Source organism: Mycteria americana, chromosome 20 (assembly GCF_035582795.1).
Source record: "Mycteria americana isolate JAX WOST 10 ecotype Jacksonville Zoo and Gardens chromosome 20, USCA_MyAme_1.0, whole genome shotgun sequence".
NCBI lineage: Eukaryota > Metazoa > Chordata > Aves > Ciconiiformes > Ciconiidae > Mycteria > Mycteria americana.
In genome coordinates, this window is record NC_134384.1 from 3,201,185 (window position 1) to 3,213,409 (window position 12,225).

At 42.0% G+C, this 12,225-nt stretch overlaps 1 protein-coding gene across 2 annotated transcripts in view; it reads left to right on the top strand.

Moving 5' to 3' along the window:
- The window catches only part of DSTYK (dual serine/threonine and tyrosine protein kinase), a 28,473-nt gene that overhangs the window by 8,736 nt on the left and 7,512 nt on the right, over positions 1 to 12,225 (top strand). For both annotated transcript variants that reach the window (XR_012778522.1, XM_075521980.1), the window contains exons 3-8: positions 5,883 to 6,546; positions 9,029 to 9,303; positions 9,633 to 9,716; positions 10,875 to 11,051; positions 11,332 to 11,461; positions 11,715 to 11,871. Coding sequence is in view for 1 of the 2 variants with exons in the window: in XM_075521980.1 (XP_075378095.1) it covers positions 5,883 to 6,546; positions 9,029 to 9,303; positions 9,633 to 9,716; positions 10,875 to 11,051; positions 11,332 to 11,461; positions 11,715 to 11,871 (1,487 nt within the window). In the remaining variant the exon portion in view is untranslated. The remainder of the gene's footprint in view (positions 1 to 5,882; positions 6,547 to 9,028; positions 9,304 to 9,632; positions 9,717 to 10,874; positions 11,052 to 11,331; positions 11,462 to 11,714; positions 11,872 to 12,225) is intronic.

Consider the following 12,225-nt stretch of genomic DNA (forward strand, 5'->3'; position numbering starts at 1 on the left):
CTGTCTGATAGTAGCTAGAAGCTGTTGTACAAGGATATGTACTTTTTTTATCTCTGTCCTGAAGAGCCTGCTGTCAGAAAAAAAAAAGCTTCCAACATCTAATAAAATGACCCGACTTCATTTGAGAGGGTGGCTTTTTACATTTCTGTGGTGTCAATGGAAATTGAAGGTGTTGAGAACAAGGTGGGAGTCTGTTTTCAGTGCTCTTTTTAATGATGTTAGTATCTTGCTTTGACTTTCCTTTTACTTGTCCATAAAATGTGCTCGTGTCCTGTGGGTGTTGCCATTTGGTGTTTAGCAAATATCTTTAAAGGTGAGGGTGGTATTTCATAGCTTTTTTTAGCTTCCCTAAGCTTTCATTGCATTTCATATCTTACGTCGAGCCTTTGTTATTGTAGTATAATACTTCTGGAGCATTGTGTTTGGCAGTTGAATATCTGGCATAGATAATTAATTCTTAAATATAAATAGCTTAAGTACAAAGAATATGATTTGTTGTCACATGACTAAGAGTATGAACTTCATAGTTTAACAACAAAATAGCGAGGTAACTTTTTTTCTGGACATCTGAATTGAGACATGATTAAATAGGCAGAAAATGAAGACCCAGTCTATCTTCATCAGTTTGAAATACGTTTTACAAACCCAGTCTGTAGCTAAATTTAAGCCTATCCTAACGAGATCAGCTGGGTCAATGCTATGTTGTAGTGCGATTGTGGCTTCCAGTATCCGCTGAAAGAGAACAGAAGAGAATGCCATGTTTGTATAAACTGTATGTGAGGCATCCGTGACTTTCCTAGAGAGCACCAGATCAGCTGCTGGTGCTGCAAAGTAAATGCCTGTTCTGGATCTTCTGCTTGTAAAATCCTGCCTTGCTATGCATAAAAGAGTATTTAGCTTTACATTTATTTTACTTGGTTACAGTTTTATATGGGCCAGTGTAGACGACTGCAGTTTACAACCCTCTTTCAGATTTCTCATGTGAGTGACAAAGATCTCTCTGTCTGGCGTTGGTTATATTTAGGACACTTAGATGAAAACAGCTACTCAGATTAATTTGAAAAGGGTTGGTGAAATAAAAAGCTCTTCCAATAGAAGGAGAGGGAGGGAGGGTGAATCACAGCTAGCTTCAGATTGATTCAAAGGATTCCTTACATGAATTGAAGGGGCTAAAGGAAGAACAAAATTTTTTTAAGGCTGATAGGAGAGCATAATGCATTTTAGCAGGTAATTGGGCTAAGGATAGCTTCCTGTTAAATTACAGGAGTCTGACCTCCTGTTGAGAGACCTGTGGATTTTTCCACCCTTCTAGCTAATGTGTGTTCTCCAGCTCTGCTCAGCATACAGCAGGACGACAAAGTTTTTTAAGTAAATACCTGCTAGTCATGGACACTACTTCTGTAACTAGTGGAATATATATCTGGAGCAATAACGAATGAGGTTTTTTTGGACGCTGTCCAACGTTGCTTGTCTGCAGAAATACTCTGAAGGAAATTCTGCTTTTTCTTAACTTTTGAAACAAAACTAAGAGTCTAATAACAATTGTGTTCTTGATGATAACATGATATTCAGTACAGATCTTAAGGATTTAGATTTTCCCAGGAACCAAATAATTTGGAGGAGCTCAGCACCTTTTGGGCAGAGGGGGAGGGAAATCAATCTGAATTTTACCCCTCCTGTTACCTAGAATCCCTGTATTTTCATCAATGTGTTTTCCTCCCAACAGCAGAGTGCTTATAAGTAGTACTGTTTCATGATAACCTTACATTCTAGATATTCAAACACCTTACTAGTGTTTGAGTAAACATTTGCGGGTCCTTATTGTGGACTGGAACAGTTATAGGAGATGAGGATTTCATTTGTGGATTTCTGTTTGAAATGGCATTCATTCCCCATAGCGAGGACACTTCTCTACCTGTAGGCTGCCATCACAGGAGCCGTCAGTGACTTCAGGACCTGGGGAATGCTGTGCAGCTTTTCAGGCCTAAGCATCTCTTACCAAGAGACTTAATTGCACAGGCTGGCTAGGGCAGCTAGATTACAGGCTGCTGTTTGGTGCGGGCACTTAATGCTGAATCATGCTTCTTGGTGCAGATACTTGTTTGCTAAATCCAAACTCATTAGCCATTGCTCCCATAAAGAAAGGATATTTGTAACTTGACAGTATCCAAATATTAACTAAACTACTTTTTTTACTTGGAGATGAATTCAATATACGTGTAGAATATACCACTTTAATACTGAATGGCCAGTGGAACACCCTGAGTTTTTTTCTTTAGTCTGATACCCAGGATGGGACCATGCTTGCTTTTCTGTGTTACTGAAGGATGTCTTAATCAAAACTTGTTTCACAGAAAAGGGGGTGAGGAGGAAGGAGCCAAATATTTCATTTGCGTGGGTCGGCTGCTGTGAGAACACTACCTTGTGCTAATAGGTATGTGAACTTAGTTATTTTTAAATGTAAAATATCAGGGAAGGAAAAACTTTGGCAAAGCTGCTGTATTCCTTGGGGATCACTGTGCACAGGAATGCATCTAGGTCATGGGGAATAATCCGTCTAGTCAGACAGATTATTAGATTTATAGTGGGAGTAAACAGTTGGCTCTTTCCCTGAATCTTATCAGTTCTGCCTGGAAGCTGAAACAGACTTGTCTGAAGTATTGGTTTTCATCTGGATGGTACAGCAGAATGGGAGGAGGGTAACAGGGCTGAAAGCTTCCTTTTTCATGCCTTTGTCTTGCTTTGTGCTTCATGCGACTTTGAGTCTCAGGCTGAAAAGTTTTAGCCTGGGCTTGTAGGGAAAGAAAAATTTTCAGCTGCTCTGACAAAGCTGGAAAATGAATAAAGAAATACAAGATGGTTCTATGAGCTCTAACAGAAGAATTGAAGTAGTTTGGGTTTATTGTTGCATTTCTTCAAGTACTATAGCAGTAATTCAGGTCATATGAATTAGTAGTTGTTACAAGTAGCAAAGAATGTGGTTAAGTACCCATTGGGTGGCTATTTTAATGTACATCCTGCTTAAAACTTGGAAAAATGTGCCCTGATCTCCTTCTTGAGAGTATTTTGAATGTGTTTGGTTGTGGCGTTCATACAGAAAACTGAAAAGCTTTCACATTGGCTGAGACGCTCTTCCTGCCACATAACATCCGTTTACTTTGGGCTATGCTGAGGGACTCCTGCTATGTACCAGCATCAAATACCTAAAGCCGCCTTCTCTGTGCCTTTACAGTGGCATAACTGAGGGTAGAAGATACTGAAAATGCCAGCACCATGAACTTATTCTTCCACCCATGTGAAACCTGTTCTCTGTTTCTAGTTTTGCTGCCTTAGTGATATATCTTTTACAGGGAACGAGTTCATGATCAGAAAAAGAGCATTGCTTCTCAGACTGTTTCGTGAGTGTGTACACCTCAGGCTTTCTTGGGCTAGCCCCTCCAGCAAAGGTAAAACAAAATTCCCTGATGAAGTGTCATTGCACAAAATCAAAGCAGTTATGTTCTGGAAAGGACAGCAGCATTTGCTGGGGACCAGAGGTGTAGTTCAGTTTTCTTACCTGGGATTCTCTCTAGATTAGAGTTACTGAACTTCTGACTCAGATCCCCATGGAAACAGAATAAACTGGCAAGATGTCAGGAAAACTGGGGAGGAGTGTGGTTTAAAAAAAAAATAATTCTAAGTAGAATCTAGAGTATGTACCTCAGATTAATAGGGAGGCAATGACGTTAGATCACATATATAATAAATGCAGTAACTGTCAGACTTCAGTGATTCACAGACTATTCTTGGAAGGCAGAGTATTCAAATTGGCTTAGAAAAAGACTGAGCTGGGCCTTCAATCATAGTCTGCTTGGTAGGAGTTTGGGTAAAAATCTGACTAAATTGGGTTAGCTTCTCAGCACCTCAGTTAACTAAACAAACAGTGATTAAACTGCCCAAAGCCTAGTAAAATAGGACAAGGTCCTCTTGGGATGTAGCAAATAAATGCTTTTTAACTGATTTGGAAATGAGGAATTATCTGTTGACTTAGTAAAATGGCACATAGTAAAATGGCACACTTCGGTGGTCCCTGAATGCATTTAGTGAGACTCCGCTTGTCTTATTGTAGGTCAAGACCTACTTGATCCTCGATTTTAATTTTTGTTCTGGGATATGGGATGCAGTGGTCATCCTGGCATTGCAAGTCTGAATCTGTAGATGAGTATGTAGTGTGCCTGCATGGTATTCTCTTTAAACTGTATTTTTTGTATGACTGTTGACAGCACCTGGGCATCGTATTTTAAGTGGAAGAGCTGCAACTCTGAGATTTGCGTACCTGATGTTCGGATTGCGAAGTGAGAAGCCTTGATATTTTAAAAAGGGCTGTTTAGTTACTGAAAACACGAATGAAGTTACTTGACAGCAGTTTCATGCATACAGCTCTGTCAGAAGTGTTCACGTGTGTTTATAGTGGTGTGACCTTGGGAGAACCAACTTAAAAATTTCAGGAATCCAGTGTGAGTCATAGGTATTCCCCATATAGGAAGATTTGATCCCTAGTAGTACGAAGCTGCATAGACAGTGCTTAAACTTCTGTAGGACACTTAAAAAAAAAAAAAAAAGGGGGGGGGGGTGAGGGGGTGGCAAGAAATGTTGCTAATGCTCTTTGGAAAAGCCTGAGAGGCCTCTATGGAAACAGAAGGACCAGTTGCTCACGCTGTATTTGGTTATCTGTGTTGGTTTTCTCCCTGTCTCCTAGAGACAGCACTGGCTTCCTCCTTTGTTTACAGTCGCTGGCGTGAGTCATCCGTCCTGGTGGATGTTGCAGCACTGCACATCCCATTCTGCTCAGCCTCCTGTGCATCAGACAGCTTTGAGTTCAGCGCCAGGGAGTCCCGTGGCAGTAATGACTTCCTGTGAGCTCTAAGAGCAGTTGGGAGATGTGGTCAAGTCTTTCATTTTTCTGGTGGAGAAAAATGATGGCAGAATTCTTAATTATCACCCCCTGTAACAAGTTGGGAAGATGGCACTTAAATTATGTCTTCAGTTCAAAGCCTTTGACATTTTCTTTCCTTATATTAGTAGAGCGATATATGCGATTCTGACACCGTTCTCTCATATCCAAATGTGAATCTTGTCTCCTTCCTCGGAAGGGAAGGAAGCAGGTTTCAGACCTGGCCCTTTTTAGTGGGGTTAGTAAGAAGTGGTGTCAGCAGGAGCATATGACCAAAGCAGTGAAACTCTGTGCAGTAAGAAAATATGTAAATAAAATACACCTCTTGGGTTTTGGTTGGATTTGAAGAAAGTCGTAACTAAACTTGTCACAACCATCTGTTCCTCCTTGTCTGTCCTTTGGCTGTGAACCCTTTGGAATTGGTTATTGTGCTGCCTTTGTCTTGGCAGTAGTGGCTAGTGTAGTGCTTTCTACCGTTGGAAGCTACACTGAAAACTGACAGCATGAATATCTCCTCAAAGAGCTGCAGATCTGGTAAACATCAATGGCAGGTTGGGAGTGTTATTTACTGGGAGAGGTTGTTGCAAAATGGGGCAGCTATAAGCTAAGGAATAACAGCTATTCTGCGATAGCACTTACCTGGGAAACTTGTTCTAAGCTTTGTTCTGAACTAGGCTAAAACTCAAAGGCACTTGGTACAAAATAAGGGTTTTGGAGTCAGCGGGCGCTAATCCATGTCTGGCTGCATCCCTGCAAGAGGGCTGTCATCAGCCTTGTGGGTTGGCTATATACTAAAGCATGATGCTGTGTGTGAGACTCCATAACTATTCTAAAGGGTTTGAATGTTTCTGGTTTTGCACTTTGTGAATGAATTACAGTGCGTTTTTGCATGTATCAGTTTTTAAAAGGATCTGTAGAAACCTTTTTTTTTTACTTCCTCACTTGCTAGGAAGTGGATGTTGTGGTAGCACCATGTCGTGGATTCCAGTCTGCTGAAGCCACCTTGGGAGAGTACGTGAACCAAGTCTTGCCTGTTGTCATCTTTGCCATCAGCGAGGCTGAACTTTCTTCATCAGATGAGAACGAACTGCGTGAAATCAAAGAGAAATTCTCTTTGCCCATTTTCTTCTTCAAAGTGCCAGAGTCGGGGGTTGAGCTGATCTCTCCCAAAAAAACTGATAATGAAAAGTCCTCCCTTTACTGCCAGCTGATGGACTTGGAGTACCTGAGTACCAACCACTGCAGCTGCGGGGCACCCGGTCCTGATGCTGATGCCCAAAGCATGCTGGTGGAGCAGTTTGAGAAGCTCCGTCTCCTAAGCACTTTTTCCAGGCAGGTGCTTCAGAAGCATCTTGTGGAAGCAGCTACCAGTTTAAATGAGGTGCACTGCCGCTGCCTGAACATCTTCATCAATCAGGCTTTCGACATGCAGCGAGACCTGCAAATCACCCCCAAGAGGCTAGAGTATACCCGCAAGAAGGAGAATGAGCTGTATGAGTCTCTGATGAACATTGCCAACCGCAAACAAGAGGAGATGAAGGACATGATCATAGAGACTCTTAGCAATATGAAAGAGGAGCTCTTGGAGGATGCTGCTAATATGGAATTCAAAGGTAACTACTGGCAGGAGAGTAATGGGAAGAAAGAGGTTAGGGGCTTTAAAGGAGAGTGGCAGAGTAATATTTGCCATCTGCTAAGGGACGGTTGAATGGCAGTCTAGACAAGTGACTTTGCAAGAAAATTCAGAACTAATACATGAAAGATTTTTCTGTAGTGTCTCCTGGGTAAAAAGCACTGTTCTTAAATGAGAAGCCTGAACATATTAAGTCTTGATTTCTTAGAAATCAGACTTTTTCCCCCAGAGCTTCCTGGACAGTTCTGGGTTAGGGCATTTTACTTCTCTGCTTTAATTCCCTATTCTGCCAAAGAAGAAAATGGCTCTCAACTTTGCTTCAGTGGTTGTGTTGAGACTTGGGAATAAATCCATCCTAAGAAAAAAAGCGGTTTGAGTTTTAGCGGTGAAGGCTTGATTTGTACTTTCTGCTTGATTTCTTTGTCTGAGAGAGGTTTGCATAAGACTTTTGGGTATAAAACCTCCTAAAATGAAATCCTTCTGGGTAGGTAAGATTTTCCTTTTAAAAAAAAATCAACACAACATATTGTGCTCCTGAGGCCTATGCTTGGCATTTAGTGTGTGTTTTTGGGAAATGTGAGAATTCTCACTACATCTTCTAGTACCAGAACTTCCAGGAACACACAAGCTGGAAGCATACAGAATGATGTGTAAACTGCGAAGGGCGAGAGGCTATCCAAATTTTGTCTGCAGGAATACGCGGTCTGTCATAAACATCAAAGTGAAGATTGGTAGGCTGATACTCCACAGCTCTTTCCTCCTCTCCTTGCTAAGCAGAGGCTTACCATAACAGTCATTTCTGTTCTAAGGAAATGCAGTTGACTGGGCTGATGGGGAAAGATTTTTCTAATTAAAATCAGAAATAACTCTAGGTTTAGAAGAAATTTTTTGTGAATTGAGTGCTCTTCTGAGGCGTGAGAGGCGACAACTCTAGATAATTTTGTTTGTCTTGAGTTACTTCCTCCCAATTTCAAATTGGAGTGTTATCTCCTGGGACGAAGAGGAGAAATGATGGATTATGTTTAATCCTGCAGGTTAGGATCTGGATCTTCTTGCTTCTGCAGGTGGGAAATAGATAAGATCTTTCCTGTTTCTTGAAATGTTTGCTTTGTAGCGCCCATGCAGTGTCGTCCTTATAAAGAGCTTGTTTTAATTGCAACATTAACCTATTTCCATGCTGCAAAAAAACCCAACTAACTAGCATACGCTAAGGGTATAGTGAGTGTGTTAATTGTGCCTGTTTAGGGCTGCTATTGCTCCATTATCAGGACAGATAATTCCTGTATTCTGTCTGTCCCGCTCTTTACAGAGTTGGAGCACTATAGGGCCCGAGTTTAGGATTCTGTATGTGCAGGAGAATGTTTAGGGGCAGCACAAGCTAAAACGCCTGCAGTAAATGTGTGGGTATGTTTACATGCACAACAAGTATCACTTAGAGTACTTAGAGCGTAGAATCTTGTTGGCTATCAGTATTTGAAGGAATATCCTAAAAGGAGAAAGATGTTATTTTGAGGAGCTAATGCCATCTGCCGATCACTGGATTTGTTTTAAGTAGGCGAGACTGTTGTTGGCCAAAATCCAGAGACAAGGTCTTCAGCTCTTGGTAGTAATGTAGTACTGCTCAGAGTGGTTACAGTGCGTGAGCAGTGATTGCTCAGTGTTTGTTTAAAAATGCCAAGTGGTAATCAACCTTTTCAAGGTAGCAGGAAAAAAAATTTCATGTAACTGGCATGGCTGTTACATCATTTTCGTCATAACATTCAACATCCGGCAGTGCTTGTGGATTGCAGCGTGGCCTGGAAGAATTTCCTGATCTGTACTTTTTGAGATAAAAAGACAGCTTTGTGCTTCTGCCCTTTAATTTTTGAGATGATAGTTGACTTGTCATCAAGATAAGACTAAAACTGGGGTAGCTACAGAATGCTTGTATGGAGTCTATCAGGTGTTAGTGTTGAGTATCCTGTGAATTCGAACACCAGTGAATGGAAGCAAACATCAGAATATTTCCCACCTTGGTCAGATGTGATTTTTAGCTTCCCTGAAACTGGAGTACCAGATGTGCTTTCCTGGAGCTACTCTAATGCTTTAGTACTTTCTATCACAGAATACCAAATTACTCAGAATCTGTAGGATTGGTTTTGGGACCTTTGTAAAACTGGCATTGTAGCATCAGGCACGCAGACTGGCAAAAACTTAATCCTTTGCAATAGGCAGTATATGTGTTCTTCTGTTGCTCATGGGTTTCTTTGTATGACTGAGAAACACTGTTGGCTTCAGGTTATATCATCTGGATCTAAAGTAATAAACCTCTGAAGGAGCAAAACAGCAAAAGAGCGTATGGAGCAGAAGCTGGCTGGACTGGGGCTGTGCTGTAGCTCCTTTGCAAAACACTCCAAGCAGCTCTCGGTTGCAACACTGACATGTTGAGTACAAAAGCTGCCTCTTTCTTTTCTTTTATGCAGATATCATCATTCCTGAGAATGGGGAACCTGTTAGTTCCAAGGACATAAAGTGTTGTATTAAGCAAATTCAGGAACTGATTATTTCTCGATTAAACCAAGCCGTTGCCAACAAGTTAATTAGTTCAGTGGACTATCTGCGAGAGAGCTTTGTAGGGACTCTGGAGAGATGTCTGAAGAGCCTGGAGGAGTCTTGGGAGGTTTCAGTACATCCTGCAAGGAGTTTGGAGAAGTCGAAGGATGTTTCTGTACACATCACAAGCAATTATCTCAAACAGGTATGGTGGCTTAAATGGCTGTCTAGAATATTCTTAATAATTGTCTTTATCCTGATGCAGCAAGGGTGGTAGGAGACCGAGATGCTCAGTGAAATTAGAGGAACGTGGCTCTGGAGTATGCGTGGGTCTGGTGGCATTAAGGGAGGTGCTAAAACTGGGGAATAGTCACTTAAAAGCCTAGTACTTACCTTTCCTAAAAATTGAACCAAGTGAATCATGGAGTATCCCATATAGTGTCCATTTTTTTTCATTTTCAGAGGGTCTAGCAAATCTTATAGTGACTATAGCTTGCAAAGTTCCCATGCTTTCATCTTTCCCCTGCTTTCCAGATACTAAATGCAGCCTATCATGTTGAAGTCACTTTCCACTCTGGCTCAACAGTAACCAGGATGCTGTGGGAACAGATCAAACAGGTACGGACATCTTTATCATTTATTCCTAGTATGTGTCACTATATAGTGAAATGTTTTTGGAGCAAAGAATAATGTGAATACTCACAGCTGCTCTCTAAATTTTGACTCTGGGCACATGCGTTGGAAGGCTGTTGTTCCCCGCTCAGCACTAAGGCTGTGTGTGTAGTTTATTCCTGGGGATGCTAATATTTAATTTAAAGCAAATACCTCTTTAGTGTTTTCTTTCTGTTCTGAAACAGCAAAGGAATGATGATCAGCATTTTGAAACTCTTGCTGTATTTGTTTTGGGTAACTGGTTGTTTATTTGGGTTTGGGGGCTTCTGGTGGGGTTTTTGGTTTGTTTGTTTTGCAATGTATCTTGATTCAGGTCGATTCACTCTTCTCCCTCCAGAGCAGACCAGATTTCCTCAGGTCTTTGTTTTAAATTTCTGTCTGTTAAAGCATTCATCTTTCTGAAGTTCCTGCTCTGAGCTGTTGATGACCTTTACTGCCTTCTCCCTCTTGAGATTCCTTGTATGGATGGGTGAGAGGAATATGAGTTTTTGCCAAATAGGTGCAGTGCAAACCGAGTGGTAACAAACCTTCAGATTCTTCCTTCAGCCTGGGAGAAGGATCCAGACTGGGTGTGCAGCAGCTGGATTTCTGTGGCTTCTAATAAAGGGTGGGGCAGGGCATCTTAATCACCCAGCAATTTAAGGGAAGTGGTGCATACCGACACCTAGGATTTCTGCACCTTGACAGTGTGTCCATCCAGCAAAAAGCTGCTTCACTGTAGTTTTCACCAGTTTAGGAGCGTCTCTCTTCCTGAGTCTCTGGGTTACTGCTTATGCTGCCTGTTCTTTCAGCCTACAAGCTGCACCACAGCTGTGTGGTTTTCCAAGTGGTGGCTGTCTAGCTATGTATGTTCTTGGCCAGATGTGAAAGGAATGAACTGAGCAGATATTCAGAAAAATCAAATCTCTTATTCAGTGTGTGTGTACAACAATATTGTGATCAATACCTCTAAATTGTTTGTATTTACTGTAAGGTAATTATTTAGGCCAATTCTATGTGCAGATGACTGTGTGTTATTACAAGGTATCTAAGCAGCCTGAGTAAATTGACTGACCCTTTGCTTTTTTTGTGTTAGTGCCTTAATTCTGTTTCCTGTTTTACTAGATAATCCAGCGGATTACATGGGTCAGCCCACCTGCCATCACCAGTGACTGGAAGAGGAAAGTTGCTCAGGATGCTATCGAGAGCCTCAGTGCGTCCAAGTTAGCCAAGAGCATTTGCAGCCAGTTCCGGACCAGGCTAAACAGTTCCCATGAGGCTTTTGCAGCTTCTCTGCGACAGGTGAGTGTGTGGAGCTCTTAAGGAGGTCTTGTTTTGTACATTGCCACTTACGCAAAGAGGATTTTTAATTGCAGAGAGAGCTAAAAGAGCAGCTCGTGCAGTTAATGACGCCATTCTGTAGGTAGAGGTGGCAGAGCTGACGTGAGTGCCCTAATACAAGGTCCCATTTTTAAACTAGGCATGCTTAAATAGGATCTCAGTTGTGCAAGGACCCTCAACCTCATTACACTAGGGCTTCCAACCAGGCAGGATTACAGTGTATATGTGATATCTCTTGTAGTTAGAAGATGGCCATTCTGGCAGGCTGGAGAAGACGGAAGACCTGTGGCTGAAGGTGCGGAAAGATCATGCTCCTCGGCTAGCACGACTCTCGCTGGAGAGCAGGTCCCTCCAGGATGTGCTGTTACATGGTGAGCATTGTGCTTGATGTTCTCTGTATTATCTTCTGCTCCCTCCTTCTGAAGCAGTCAGTGGGTGTAAAGGAGTAGGAGGGGTGTTTTGCTTTTCACTCAACTACTTCAGTGAGCCTCCATCTGACACATACCGAGTACTTTGAATTATGCAGCTGCTGGCCGATGAAAAGCTCTGGGCTGCCAGCCTGATAGTATATAGGAAGAAATAAACATGTTTTATGTCTAACTGAATAGATGTTGTGCCTTGCAGGCAAACCAAAGTTGGGCCGTGAGCTGGGCCGAGGACAGTATGGCGTGGTCTATCTGTGTGACAGCTGGGGAGGGCATTTCCCATGTGCACTGAAATCTGTTGTTCCTCCAGATGAGAAGCACTGGAATGACCTTGCACTTGAGTTTCACTATATGAGGTGTGTATCGTAAGCACTTTTCTCATTCCACATGGATCTCCTTAACTTCACTACTGCAAACAAATGCTATTTGCATTTGCATAGGCAGAACCTTGCTTGCTATAGGTCTACTCTGCAATCAGTGGCTTGACCTCATGAAATGTTAAGCTGCCATTTCTAGCAAAGGCAAGACAGCTTGCCAGTGCCACTGCAAAAATGTAACAGGCACACAGAATGGTAGGCAGCCATGCTCCTTCCTGTCTTAATCTGATTCTCTGGTGTCTACGCTGTTCAAATGCTTGCTGTTTTGCAGAGTAAATTAGAATTAATAGAGTATGATAGCAAACAGTTCTTCTCCCCTGATTTCTGGTGTTG